Source organism: Lynx canadensis, chromosome B1, assembly GCF_007474595.2.
Source record: "Lynx canadensis isolate LIC74 chromosome B1, mLynCan4.pri.v2, whole genome shotgun sequence".
NCBI classification, from domain to species: domain Eukaryota; kingdom Metazoa; phylum Chordata; class Mammalia; order Carnivora; family Felidae; genus Lynx; species Lynx canadensis.
Genome location: NC_044306.2, coordinates 185,299,151 through 185,312,683, shown reverse-complemented (window position 1 = coordinate 185,312,683; position 13,533 = coordinate 185,299,151). Strand labels below are relative to the sequence as shown.

At 47.3% G+C, this 13,533-nt stretch overlaps 1 protein-coding gene across 1 annotated transcript; it reads left to right on the top strand.

Moving 5' to 3' along the window:
• Positions 1-219: 219 nt before the first annotated feature.
• SMIM20 (small integral membrane protein 20) lies at positions 220-12,758 on the top strand. Its single transcript, XM_030314089.1, has 3 exons — positions 220-406; positions 11,335-11,391; positions 12,125-12,758. Exons 1-3 carry the CDS (start codon positions 298-300, stop codon positions 12,160-12,162), a joined length of 204 nt encoding a protein of 67 aa, XP_030169949.1. The 5' UTR covers positions 220-297; the 3' UTR covers positions 12,163-12,758.
• Positions 12,759-13,533: the final 775 nt, after the last annotated feature.

The following is a 13,533-nucleotide window of genomic DNA, read 5'->3' as shown; positions in this document are numbered from 1 at the left end:
CCCACAGGACCCAGCCATGCAAAAACTCCGCTCACCCCTTGGAAGGAGCGCCCCTGACTGGGTGCGCGACTCCGAGGCCCCGCCCCGGGCTGGCCCCACCCAGGCACTGGGGTCCCGCCCCCTAGCCCCACCTCTGTCCTACTGCACCCCGCCCCTCACCCTAGCCCCGCCTCCAAGGCCCGGAAGCGAAAAAATCGTTCCGCCTCTTCCGAGCGGGGTCACGGTCAGGGCGCCGCGAGCGCGGACACCCTGCGTGCGGGGCTCTCAGCGGGACGGGGTGGTCCCCCGCCCGGCGCCATGTCCCGGAACCTGCGCACCGCGCTCATCTTCGGCGGCTTCATCTCCCTGATCGGCGCCGCCTTCTACCCTATCTACTTCCGGCCCCTAATGCGGCTGGAGGAGTACCGTGAGTGACCCGTGACCCCGCGCGGCGGCCTGGTCTCAGTAACAACCCCCCTCCCCCCCCCCCCCCCCCAGCCCGCACCTGTTCCTGGGGCGGTGGAGAGAGCTTGGCTCGGGAGTGAGGCAGGCCCGGGTTCGAATCCTGCCGTGTGCGGCTCTGTGACCGTGGACAAGTGACCTAATCTCTCATACTCTGCATCCTCCTCTATAAATGACTGTTTGTAATATCTAAAACAAAACCGTTTAGCCTCCACTGAGACTCCAAAGTGGTAACGAAAGCAGTCTGCACATAGTAGGTTGACACCAAATACTAGTTCACGCGCACAGGTAACGTTCGCTGAACGCTTACTGTGTGTCACATTAGGCACACATTGGATCTTTTTAATGTCCACAGCCTCACTTTGAGGTAGGTATTAAAGCCCGTTTTACAGGTGGGAAAACTGAGGCTCCGAGAGGTTGTATAACAGGCCCAAGGTCACATAGCTAGTATGTTGCAAGGCAGATATTCCAGTCCTGGCCTGTGTCACCAGGGCTTCTCCCGCACACGGAAACTGGGAATGGTGATATTGGAGGGAGGCAGATGGAACCCTAATCATCGTGAGCTTGAAGGTGTTTTTATTGCACTTCATTTCCACTCCCAGAGATGCCTTTGAACGGAAATGTTTCGAACCTAAACCCTTAACCTGGGTTTTTGAATTTTTCCTCTCTTTTTTTTCCTCAAATCTTTTTTCAGATTCTGCTGTCTTCCTTCATTTTAAGCGGGTTGCTCACATGACAATGGTGAATATCCTGGGAGTAATTTTCCTCCTTAATCATTCAAGTTCTATCATTCTAAAAGCCAAACTCTCCTTCCTTGAGACCTATACCTCAGCAAGGATTAGCACTTTGATACATCTGAAACCATCTGTCAGAGAGAAAATATTAGGCATTAGAGGCTCATTTTGTTCTCCAGGAAACCTGAATCATCTTGAAGATGGAAGAAGGCCAACCCTGCCCCTGGAGAATATTAGCGGAGGCTGAAAGCTTGGCGATTTGAAGGCAAAAGCTCCGTGTAAATGCTCTGCCCATTACAAATGCTACAACATTTGGTTTCTGGAGGCAGAGCGTTTTTAAGTACGCACTCCCATTTCCTTGTAGCTTCTTTTCATCAGGCAGGATTGAAATGGCCTCTGTGCATTCTGCCTTCCAGCCTGTGTCCAGGCACCCTGCGTCGGGGTAAACACAGGGCTGTGTGAAGCCCTGCATAATCTCGTTCCATCATCCTTCCTGCCTGGATGTCTGCCCCGGCCTGTTTTATTAGGGCATCGAGCGTGGGACAAGGGGTCCTGCGATGGAGCCCACTAGGAAAGTTTCAGTTAGGAAGACTAAAGCAGTGGCTCTCAGCTGGGGATGGTTTTGTCCCCCAGGGGACATTTGGTTCTTTCCGGAGACATTTGTGCTTGTCACAACTGGGGGTGGAGTGGGGTGGTGTGAGGGAGCTACTGGCATCTAGTGGATAGAGGCCAGAGATGCTGCTCAACTTTCTGCAGTGCACAGGACAGGGCCCCGTGACAGAGAATTGCCCCGCCCCAAATGTGCATGGTGCAGAGGTTGAGAAATGCTCATCTACATCAGATTCAAAAGGTGTGAGTTTGTGCCATGTAACCCAACACCGCCTCATAGGGATACCCTAGAATCTATGTTTGTCTGAGGTGCTTGAGACAGAAAATCAGGCCTTGTAGGCGAACGTTGAGAGAGCGTGGCTACAATATCTGCATTTTAACTGGAAAGCAGTCTACGCCTGCCCACTTTTCTGGTTCAATTTTAATTAATGTGGCCAACTCTTCTCTAAAAGTCCTAGTTGATTCTTTAAACAAGTAAATAATACGAGACAGCTAGTATTTATTGAAAATTTAGTATCTGTCCGCCTCTCTTCCAAGCACTTCATACATATTAACCCATCTAGTTTCCATGTGTTGCAGCTGCTGTGTGAACATCACTCCCATTTTGTATGTGGACAGTGTGTGGTATGGGACAGTTAAGTGACTTGCGCAAGGACCCAGAGCAGATGAGTCAGAACTGGGGTTGGAACCAGTGCACTTAGTCGACCCACCACCATACTGTCTCGGCGGGGGGGGGGGGGGGGGGGGGGGGTGGGGGGTTTGTCGGGGGAGGAAGGCAGGTGAGGGTCTAAATCCCTTACTAGATGAGAATCTTAACGTAAGTTACTTAACCTCCCAGAGCCCAGCCCGTGTCTTCCTCTGGAGCACTGGAGTTAACAGGACTGAGTTTACAGGTTTGGGGATGTATTAGATGAGATAACAGGTGTGGAAACACCTAGTATAGTATTATAGTAGGTATCCCATAAAAATGTTGAAAAAATAAGGAGCCACAGGGCAGGGATATGAGACAAGGAGATTTAAGCAGGGCTGGCTGACCGGGCAGTAAACTGGGGCCCAGGAAGGTGAGGTGTCGGTGACCGGGCCGTGGGAACCTGGCGCATCTGGTGTGAGGATGGAGTTGCAACTCATTTCAGCACCTTGAACTCGCATTCAGTTAGCTCCTTTTGCATTTTTTATAACATGGATTTTAGCACTTACCGTGTACTGGGTACTGTGTCAGGTGCCGGGTGTACATGACTGCACAAGACGGGCAGAGACTTCTCTCCACCTCCGTGTTCCCACCCTCATCCAACCCACTTCCCTCGCCCTCTCCTTGGACTCTGAGCTGGTCTCCCTCCCTCCTCGGGGCCCCAACTACTACTCCTTCTGTACCCAGCAGCCCCAGTAGTCTTTCTGGTTGCTCTTTTGTGGCTGATTTCTACTTGATTTGCATTTGTGGTTAAAGAACAAGGACTGTATGATTTTGATTCTTTGATATTAGTCACGATTTGCTTTGTGGCTTAATACAGGTCAGTTTTTGCCAATGTGCCCTGTGTGCTTTAAGTGAGGATGTCATCTCGTTGTTTATGGAGTTCTGTGTGTGTCGATTACAGATCAAGCTTTTTAATTCTGTGACTTAGGTATCTTGAGGCCATTTTATTAGGTGCACACAATATAGAATACTCTGGAGACTTTTTTTCCAAGTATCATTACGTAAAGGGACCTCTTTATCCCTGCTATTCCTCACCAGCTGTATTTGGCCAATATTATAGTTACCAGCATTGTTTTGGTTAGTGTTTTCCTGGCATATATATCCTGTTATCTTCAGCCTCTGTTTGTCTTTAAATCTCATAACCAGCCTAAACTGGAATTTTAAATTCAGTCTGATAACCCCTTTTAACTGTTAGACTGAGCTCATCTTCATTTATGTTTACTGATGTATTTATGTTTGTTTGCCTTCTTTATGTTGTGTTTTCTATTTATTCTTCTTTTTCTATAACTCCTTTATTTTCTCTTAAAACTCTCTTATTTTCTGCCTTTGAGTTTTCTTTATTTTCTCCTCTTCTATTCTTTTGAAAGTTTTACATTCTTTTGTGATTAAACTTTAAAGTTAGTCAATATCTTTATCCTCCTATGAAATATACAAAGACCTTAGAACGCCTCTCCCTGTCCCACACGCCCGGCCTGCCATGTGTTATTACTACTCCCCAGGCACTTAGGACTTTCAGAGTTTTGTACAGTCGCGGATTGTTTCTCCTTGCCCACATGCTTCACTCACCGAGCCCTACATCTCACTCTTTTCCAGTGTCAGTTTTCTTCATCCTGAGGTCCACCTGATAATATTTCTTTCATGAGCATTTGCAACCGGGAAGATTCATTCTTGTTTGTCAGCACATGTCTAGAACTCCGGTTTTCCCCGTGGCTGTTGGAAAGCCTGTCTCCATGCCATTTGTTCCTTGAATTTGATCATCTTTGCTTGCTGGATTAAAATAGTTCCACAGCCCTCTGCTGTCCCCAGCGTCTAGCCAGCGAAGCTCATGGAAGTATTTTAATCAGGAGGGTGAGGTGACCAGATTTCACTGTCACTCCGGGTCAAGGCTGGAAACAAGAAGGCCTTTTACAGGAAAGCTGTTCTGAGAGTAAGGGGAGGTGACTGTAGCCTGAATCAGAGGAGTGGTGTGGGACCGGAGACAAGTACTGAATTTGGGGGCTGTGCCTAAGAAGTAAACTCTGCAGGGTGAGGGAGGAGACGAAGGAGAATGACACTTAATTCCCAGGCCCCGGCAGCTGAGGAGATGGTGGGTCGTTAACTAAGAAACATGAGAAGGAATTGGTTTGGGGAGAGGATGAGCGAGCTCAGTTTTGGACGTATTGAGTTTTGGGGGTGTGGATGTGCTCTTGGAGACTCCCCGCAGGCAGCGGGGTGTGCTAGTCTGAACTGAGGCACTGGCCCGGGGCCGGAGCTGGATGGGGTAGTGGATCAGTACCGGCTGGGAGTCAGAGTCACTGTAGGTAAGGGCTTCCAGGCGGCACTGAGGGACTGAAAGAGATGAGCTGGCCTAGGACAGCGCACGGCGTTGCGTGAACACGGTTGACACCCGGCGTGGTGAACACGGTATTTGCAGAGCGAGTGGTCAGAAGAAAGAGAGCCTTCAAAGGAGACTGAGAAGGAACGGTCAGAGCAAGAGGATTGAAACCAGCAGAGGCTGTGGGGTCACAAGTCCCGAGAAGACAACTAACTCTTCATGAGAAGGGGGATGGTCAGCAGGGTCAGGCTTCCCGGAGGCAGAAAGAGAAGAAGTGAAAATCCTCATTAGATTTCTGAAAAAGAAGGTGAAGGCCGTAGGGCTTCTTGTTGAGGATGCTCTCTGTGGTTTGGTAGTCGTCAGACAGCAGGCTGCAGCGGACGGAAGAGCGAATAGTGTGTTAAATTGACTAAAGATGTTCGCACAGCGAGGAGAACGCTGTATTTGCAGCAGGTCAGGGGGTCTAGGGAGAGTTTTGTTTCAGGGAGAGATGGGACAGCCGAGAGGTGAGGTCTCTGATCAAAGAAAGATGAAGGTAATCCGTAGAGTGACAGGTGGTAGGGGGTCTTGAGATCAGATGGAGGAGAGAGCCTTGGACCGAAGGCAGGACACCCCTTGCACCGGCTCAGGAGGGAGGGCAGGTATGGATGCAGCGAAATATAGGTTTGTTGTTGGGAAGTTGTGGGCACTTCTGGGTGATGACTTCTGCCCTCTTTGTAACGCGGCAAGTCCGGTCATCGGTGAGTGAGAGGCACCGCCCGCAGCCAGACTCGCTCGCTCTTCAAACACTGCCTTTCCTGAGCTTCTGTGACCACCCCCTCTGCCAGTCGTCTTGCCTTTGCTCTTTCGCTCCTGCCTTTCAGCCACTCCTTCTTAGCCTCTCTTGGTGGGTCTTCCTCTTCTGACCACCTTTCCTCCATTTATATTCCCCAGGACTCTGGGCAGACGGAGGGGAAGGGCAGCGCAGTTCTTGGAAGGTCAGGGCAAGGTAGGCCACACATCCAGTCCTTGAGAAGCGGGGCCAGTGGCTGGCAAGGGAAGAGCCCGCACCACGGAGGGCCCGAGTATCGAGTCAGTGCCGGCCCTTCAGCTGGGCCAGCCTGACCAGTGGTGGCCAGCCTGGGTGGGCAGAGACCCCACCCCGTAAGCTACTGGAATGAGCCTCGAGGCAGCAGAAAAGAAGAGGAAGGCTGCTTAGATAAAATAAAGTCAAGGCGATCGCCCAGGCTTTCAAAGCCGGCAACCCACTCCCACAAGACCGCCTTGTTGGGTTTCATGTTGACATTCAGCGTGGTCTGCAGCTCTTCCACTGACTCAGCCGGACTTTGCTGAGTGTCACACGGATTACAGGGTCAGTGCTACACGTGACACTTCAGTACGAAATGAGCACTGGGGAGTCGGCATTGGCGTTGGCAGTCAGCGATCTCAAAGCAGAAGTACGGGGCCGGTTCTGTTGTGCTTCCGGAGGGAGTCCCAGATGATGCTTTTTAGCTCTCAGCCTGCTGGCACGGCGTGGTTTACTCGAGGAGCCCACGTTTCGGGGAGAGTACAGCTGCTGTAGCTAGGGCCTCATCGGCTTTGCGTCCTAGAGCTAGACCGTGATCCTGAACGTGGCCTTTTAAAAGTAACATGCACTTTATACTCGCCTGTGAAATGAGACAGAATAGGATCGTTTTCTGTGATCCTGTTCGTTTTTAACTTTAATTAGATGTGCAGACGCATAAAATCGTAGAGTTCTGCCAGAAACCCTGTGCTCAGTCTCCTCATTTAGGTGACTTGTCCAAGGTCACTTGGCACATTGATTGCTGGATGGACTCTAGACTCTGACTCTCTGACCGTGGCTGCCGCTTAATGATGCCTGTTTCACGTGCCTTTAAGACAGAAAAGAGTGCTTCCCAGCAGAGGGAAAGGTTACGGAATTGCTGTGAGACCTCACTGCCCTACCACCCGGCCGGATCTTGTATTGCTGTACCTTCTGCCCCACCTGAAGTATGTTGTGTAGAGTCGGAACAGGGTTGTAAGTAATCACTTGTTCCAGAAATAATTCTTACCTCAGAAGGGCATTTTCCCCATGATATGCCAGGTACTAGAATACACTTTAAAAAAAATTTTTTTTTATGTTTATTTATTTTTGAGAGAGAGAGAGAGAGAGAGAGAGAGAGAGAGAGACAGAGTGCAAGTGGGGAAGGGTCAGAGAGAGAGAGGGAGACACAGAATCCAAAGCAGCGTCCAGGCTCCGAGCTGTCAGCACAGAGCCCGACGTGGGGCTCGAACTCACGAACTGTGAGATCATGACCTGAGCAAAGTCGGACGCTTAACCAACTGAGCCACCCAGGCGCCCCTGGAATACGCTTTTTATTTCCCTCACCATAGAGTCAAATGCAGTGCAGACAGACTAAGGTCTTATTTTCCAACCGGCATTACAAAGCTCCCTGGGTTCAACCAGACTGTCTGGTGAGGAAATAAAAGTGTTTATAGTGTTGGGAGGAGTCAGTCTTTCCAGCGGCCATTTAGTCCCCCTCAGCCTCTGGTTCACACTTGCCACCATGACCAATTTTTTTTTTTTTTTTAAGTTTATCTAGTTTTTGAGCGAGAGAGTAAGAGAGAGAGAGCGTGCATGAGTCGGGGAAGGACAGGGAGAGAGAGGGGACAGAGGATCCAAAGCAGGCTCTGCACTGACAGTGGAGAGCCCGACGTGGGGCTCGAACTACAAGCCGTGAGCTCGTGACCACTTGGTCCCCTCCGCCACTAGTTCAGTGGGGCACCAGAGCACATCCAGGCCCGGAGTACCCCACAGGCAGCTGGAGTGCAGAATGCAAACACTGAAAACGTAATTTTTAAATTTTTTATTTGCTATTTTAAAAAAAAGATACTTTGAAGTCATCGTAATGGCCCAGTCATAAGGAGGTGTAAGGACTTCCTAAAAACTTGTTTTGCAGTTGAATATTTTAGTTATTAAAAAAAAAAAACATTCCAACCAACAGAAAAGACCTAAGAATAGTATGATAAATCCCTGTATCTTCATCACCTAGATTTGCCAGTTAACATTTAGCCGCATTTGCTCCCCCCTCGCCCCATATATTATATTACAGATCTATACATTCGTGCATACATACATACACACACATAATTGCATCTACATATAATTATTAGTATTGTTTTGCTGAACCCTTTGAGAGTAAGTTTCAGGACATTGTTCCGCATGTATTTCCTAAGAACAAGGGCATTCTCTTACATAACCACAATGCAGTTATCCAGGCCAGGAAATTTAATGTTGACACAATGCTACTATCTCATATACGGTCCATATTCAAATGTTGCCATTTGTCCGATTACTTCAGGTTTCGAGTTGCGTTTAGTTTTAACCGTCTGTTGCCAAGGGGAGACAGGGAGGCGGCGTCCTGAGGCTGTTTTCTCATCGGGCACGGCTCCCAGGTCCTCTTCTGCACCTGCTTTTCAGCTTCTAGCTGCTGGCCCATCCCTCGGGCACCCTTGACCCTTATCAGGGGGTGCTTGGGAACACTCTTCCTTTGTTGCTTCCTTGTGAATGTTAAAGTAACAAGTCACAGAGTGGAGCTGTTTCACAGTGTGGCCATTCAATAGAAAGATACATGTTTCACTTTCAAAGACTTAAAAATCATTAGGTGGATTCTGTCACTACAATACGATAATCAGCCTGTCCACATGCATTACCAGTTTTCATAATAATGCTTGGCCCTTTGACTGGAGATAATGATCCTCAATTAAAACTACAAATCAAACCACTGCCTTAGCACCAGGGGGCAGAGTCGGGCTTGCTGAGACACTAGAGTGAGGACTTTTCTGACTGACGTTGCAAAGCTCCAGGCCCAGTATTACATATTTGCGTCTTAATCATTTCACTCCTGATAGAAACATGCTCTCTACTGAAAAGTCAGTAATTAGCTTATCCTGATTTGTTCACGTGGTTAAAGTCCTGACTTCTGCATTGCCCTTTTCCTGAGGTTCATAGACCCTTGCCGTTTCTCTTAATGGTGGCAAAATAGAAACTTAGCGGCAACTTCAGCAACGTGGACTTCTAACTCCTGAGGGACCAGTTTGTTTTCCTTTTAGCATATTCCACATTCACAGATTTTATAGTGTCTTTGTGTCATATCATGAATTTATATAAGACTGCTTTGGCTTGAGAGTATTTATAAAACATTAATGGATTAAAGAAAACCAGGGGATGTAGATAGGATGCTAATACCGGTTATCACTTGGTAGGAACTAGTTCAGCAAATCGGTTTAAATTGCCTGTCCAAGCCAAAAAAAAAACGAGGTGGTTGCATAAGGACAAGGATTATAAAGAGATTATGGTCTATTTTAAATAAATCCTTAGCCTCTCTCCAACCTCATTAGCAATTAGCAAGAAGGTGTGAAGACAGGGATTCCGCTCTCTTCACTTGGTTCTCCATTGCATTGTAAGAGATTAGGACACAATTAGACATTCTGTCCTTGTTACCAAAAGTCAACTTCCTTTGGTGCTTGGCCGTCTGCCAGTGTCTTCGGCCTCGCGGTACCTGCCTCTTGGAGAATGTGTTCAGTACAGCAGGATGTCTGATTTTCTTAAATCTGTGGCTAGAAAGCTTTCCGGCAGTTGATTTTTTTTTTTTTTTTTTTTTTTTTTTAAGAGCCACCTCTTTCATAATACTGGCAAATGGACCTTTTAGGTGTGGACAGTTGTATCTGTTTTTGTTCCTGGCCCAGATGACAGTGTCGTCTTTTACTAGTTGGCATTTTCTAAGAGCGTCTTTGAGACACATCCGTACTTCGAGAACTTACATGTTGACAATACGGTAGGGCTCAACCCTACAGGAGTTTAATGTCTTAGGAAGTGAGATCGCCTTTTGTGTTGTAGTTATTTTAGAAAACCTGACACTTGAGAGGCTCCGTTGTCCGCCCTTTGGCCTATCTTGGTCCAGAGGGTCTTGGTTGCCACTTACCTGCTACTTTTCAGAGAGGCCCGGGGAAACCATTGGGCCGTTGTCTGTAATGGCCTTCATTATGCTCCGTCCCCCCCCCTCCCCCCCCCCCCCCCCCCCCCCCCCCCCCCCCCCCCCCCCCCCGTCTCCCTTAGAATTAGATATCAAGATGCACATGATCCCTGTTGGCCAGTATTTTATTTGCCAAAGCAAAACTTAACATTGATAAAACTATCAGGTAGGTCACTTAGGATTGACTTTCTGTCACATCACTGGAGAAGCAGGTTCAATGGATATGCGATTTGGCAAATCCCCGTTCCTTGTACCTTCGTGCTTCTTGTAACTTTATGAGAATCCAGAGGCCAGAATAAAGAAAACAGCCTAATATTCAATAAGAGCTGAATGTGGATTTCAAGAAACACTGTCAGCCTGATTAAAACAAAGGTCTGATTACAGCGTTTAATTACTGTAATTTAGTAGTAAACATCCTTTGGCTCCAAGTCTTTCCCCCGAAAAGCCGCCATTTGTTTGTCAAGATACTTAAAATAATAAGTCTTTGTTTTCACAGACCTTGGGTTTATTCTCTACCACTTAGAAAGATGTGTCAGAGCTCTTGAAGCCCACAGACATAAAATGCCCAATTTCTCTTGGCCCTCGCCTGTTGGGCATCTCCAAAGAGGTGGGCTAAAGCTGCCGGAGCTGAACCTCGCTTACTAATTGGCACAGCACCTGCAATCAATTAGGGAAGCTTCAATTATCCAAACCGAAGCCACCCACCCAAAGATTAATTTTCTGCTCTATTTCCTATCAAAAACATAGCATATTTAGCTCTGGGTCTAGTCCTTCGGCAGAGCGCATTTGAGACATAGAAACTACATCGTTTTCTTGTTAATTGTACTTGTTCCTTCAATTCAGCAGCCTTCCCCTCATAATATCCCACCCACTAGCTCTTTCAGAATTGTTCTTTTTCTGTTGTTTTGTTGCCTTTCCAAAATGCTGAGATCACCGAGAAAAGCTGTTAGTTGGGAGCTTTTTTTTTTTTGAAGTATGGCTCTCTTTTCCTTTATTGAAAATAGCCAGTCTTTCTGCTCTATAGGATTGAACTTCCATCATGTAAAAGCTGTGAGTTCTGGGGTCTCTGAATTTGGTAGCACTCATGTATATTGTTTCTGAATTGTCCCCTGCATGTCATTGTCCCATATAAATAGAAAGATTTCTACCACCATGGTCCACCCACATCTACCTACCTACCTTTCCCTCCCTCTCTTTCTTTCTTTCTTTCTTTCTTTCTTTCTTTCTTTCTTTCTTTCTTTCTTTCTTTCTTTCTTTCTTTCTATTTATTTTTGAGAGAGAGAGAGAGAGCAAATGTGAGCAGGGGAGGGGCAGAGAGAGGGAGACAGAGTATCCCTAGCAGTCTCCACCCTGTCAGCACAGAGCCTGACTCGGGGCTCAAACTCATGAACTGTGTGTGAGATCATGGCCTGAGTCAAAATCAAGAGTCAGACACTTAACCGACTGAGCCACCCAGGGCCCCTCACCATCCCCCCCCCCCCCCCCCGCCCCAGCCTTTCTAAAGAGCAGTTTTTCTTCTGTGTTTTTTAGAGAAAGAGCAAGCCATAAATCGAGCCGGTATCGTTCAAGAAGATGTACAGCCACCAGGTAAACTTAAAAATCAAAGCAAAATCTCATTTGTACCGCTGTGGGGGGGGGGGGGTGCTAGATGGTGATTGTGCTGTTCCTTGCACACCCGTGGCTGTTCTATGGGTGCACCCCAAGACTTCATTTTGATATTTCACCCCAGAATGTTTTTTGTAAGTTTGCACGTTCCCTCTTTTGCATTTGATAAGTAGGCATGAAAACCTCACAAGTGTGCGATTGAATACCAAGTGTGAATAGCTGTTCTGCAGGCTTATTTCCAAGCACCTAGTTAAACACTAGCCTCACGGGAAAAGGCTGTTTGCTTGTGAACTGTTTTAATTGATACAGAATTCTGCTTTATACAGAGGCTCAAAAGCTCCCTTTGTGGCTGACTAGTTAGTTACGTTCAGATGATCCAAGTTGAGTGAGAATGAGAAGTTTCCAGTTTCTTAACTAAAACTCTTGTAATCTGTGGCAGCGTTCTTTTTTTTTTATTTTTTGTTTAGTTTTGTTAACTAGGCCAGATACGTCGCTTCCTGTTGTGCGGCCATGTCTGAGCCATTTTGAAATCTGTCATGGCGGCCATGGCCTCCCAGCCGTCACTTTCCAGGACTCTGGCAGCTTACCCGCACTGTCTCAAACTATGTGGGAGTTGCACGACTCAATTCTGATGTCATTTCGCTTGTTTGCCGTTGAGGGAAGTGGTAGGAAGTTTAAAAGCGAATCCTGTTTTGATTCATGTTTCTTTCTCTAGGGTTAAGAGTGTGGTCTGATCCATTTGGCAGGAAATGAGAAGGCTATCAGCACCTCAATTATGAAAGACATCTTCTTGCTTTCGATTCTGCAGCAAGTACAATAAATGGCCTCGCTACAGAACGATGGCTGGAGAAGAAAAGTCTGTAAGGCTGAAAATAAGAGCGCTGTGCACAAGGATTAATATTTCCCTTCTTAGGTATCAAAAGAACCCTGGAGCAAATCACACCATTAGGGAGGTTTTCATGATTCGCTTTACTTTCTAAAAATGAAGCTGTCTCACCCAGCTGTGTTTGGAGGAGTTCTACTTATTATTCAGTCTCTGCTGCTCTCCCAGCCGAGCTGTGATGTGAATGCAAGCAGCCAGTAGACTCGGGAAGGTCCTAGTCTGTGTTGCCATTTCCCAAATAGGAAATTTCAGTGGAACGCCACCGTGCTGAGCAGCCCCACGGGGCTCTTTGAAAATGGGCAGGTTGATAAAACTCTTTGAGGACAAGGTGCACTGTACTCCTGAAGAATAACCAGTTCAGCTTAACCGTCTTGTCGGAGGCTGCCGCGTGTTGGGGTAGAAATCCGTGTTGCATTAACAGAAGTGAGAATGTGTGTATTAAAATGGATCTGTTCTTAATTCACAATGGTGTAGGTTTTGTTTGTTTGTTTTTTTTTTTTTGAAAATCCTTTATCAACTCCGTAAGTTACAGTAAGAAGCCCTGTTTGGCTGGACGGTGTTTGACTAGATGTTCGGCGGCATGGCATTTGTCGTTGTGTCTACAGGTAAACATTTTCAGGGTAAATAGCACATTTGTTGACACAGGTGACTTGTTGCTCACGGTGTCCTACCAGGGACCCCACCGGGTGCTGCAGAGAGGAGGGTGAGTATACCTTTGTCCCTCTGGTGCTCGGCCTGGCCCCTTATTAGATTATACGCCTTTGAAGAGATACCTCTTTTTCACCTTCAGGTTTCTCAGAGTGCCTTGCACATTACCGTACGTTCTCCTCAGACGAGCTGCCTGATGACGTAATTTTATTACTGTGAGCTGGGAGTTTGCATAACAGACAGCAGACGCAGTTAGGAAATTATCGTCAGAACGAAATCGGATTGATAGTTCCAAAACCAAAGTCATCATTTTTTTGGGTAGACATTCCCTAACCTTTAATTGACTTCTGGTTAATAACCCAATGAAAGAAGTTGACTCGTTCAGGGTACTTTTGGCCACTGTTTCCCTTGGAGGGGGCAGCAGGAAGTTGTGTAACCTGAAGCCAGGCATTCCGTGGGTGCTTAATTGAGATTTCTTTATGACTGAGGCGAGTGCGTGTGCCATGTGCTCTGGAAGATGTAGTGAACTCTGGGGCCGTGATTGCCTGTTTGTCAGATGGAACAGACTGCGTTTTGTCTCTTGAGTGGGATCT

Bases quoted from the DNA above. Each gene is read 5' to 3' on its own strand.
- SMIM20 (XM_030314089.1), top strand. From the start codon at position 298: ATGTCCCGGAACCTGCGCACCGCGCTCATCTTCGGCGGCTTCATCTCC. The intron at 407-11,334 runs GTGAGTGACCCG...TGTGTTTTTTAG, and splicing joins AATGCGGCTGGAGGAGTACC to AGAAAGAGCAAGCCATAAAT. The intron at 11,392-12,124 runs GTAAACTTAAAA...TTCTTTCTCTAG, and splicing joins AGAAGATGTACAGCCACCAG to GGTTAAGAGTGTGGTCTGAT.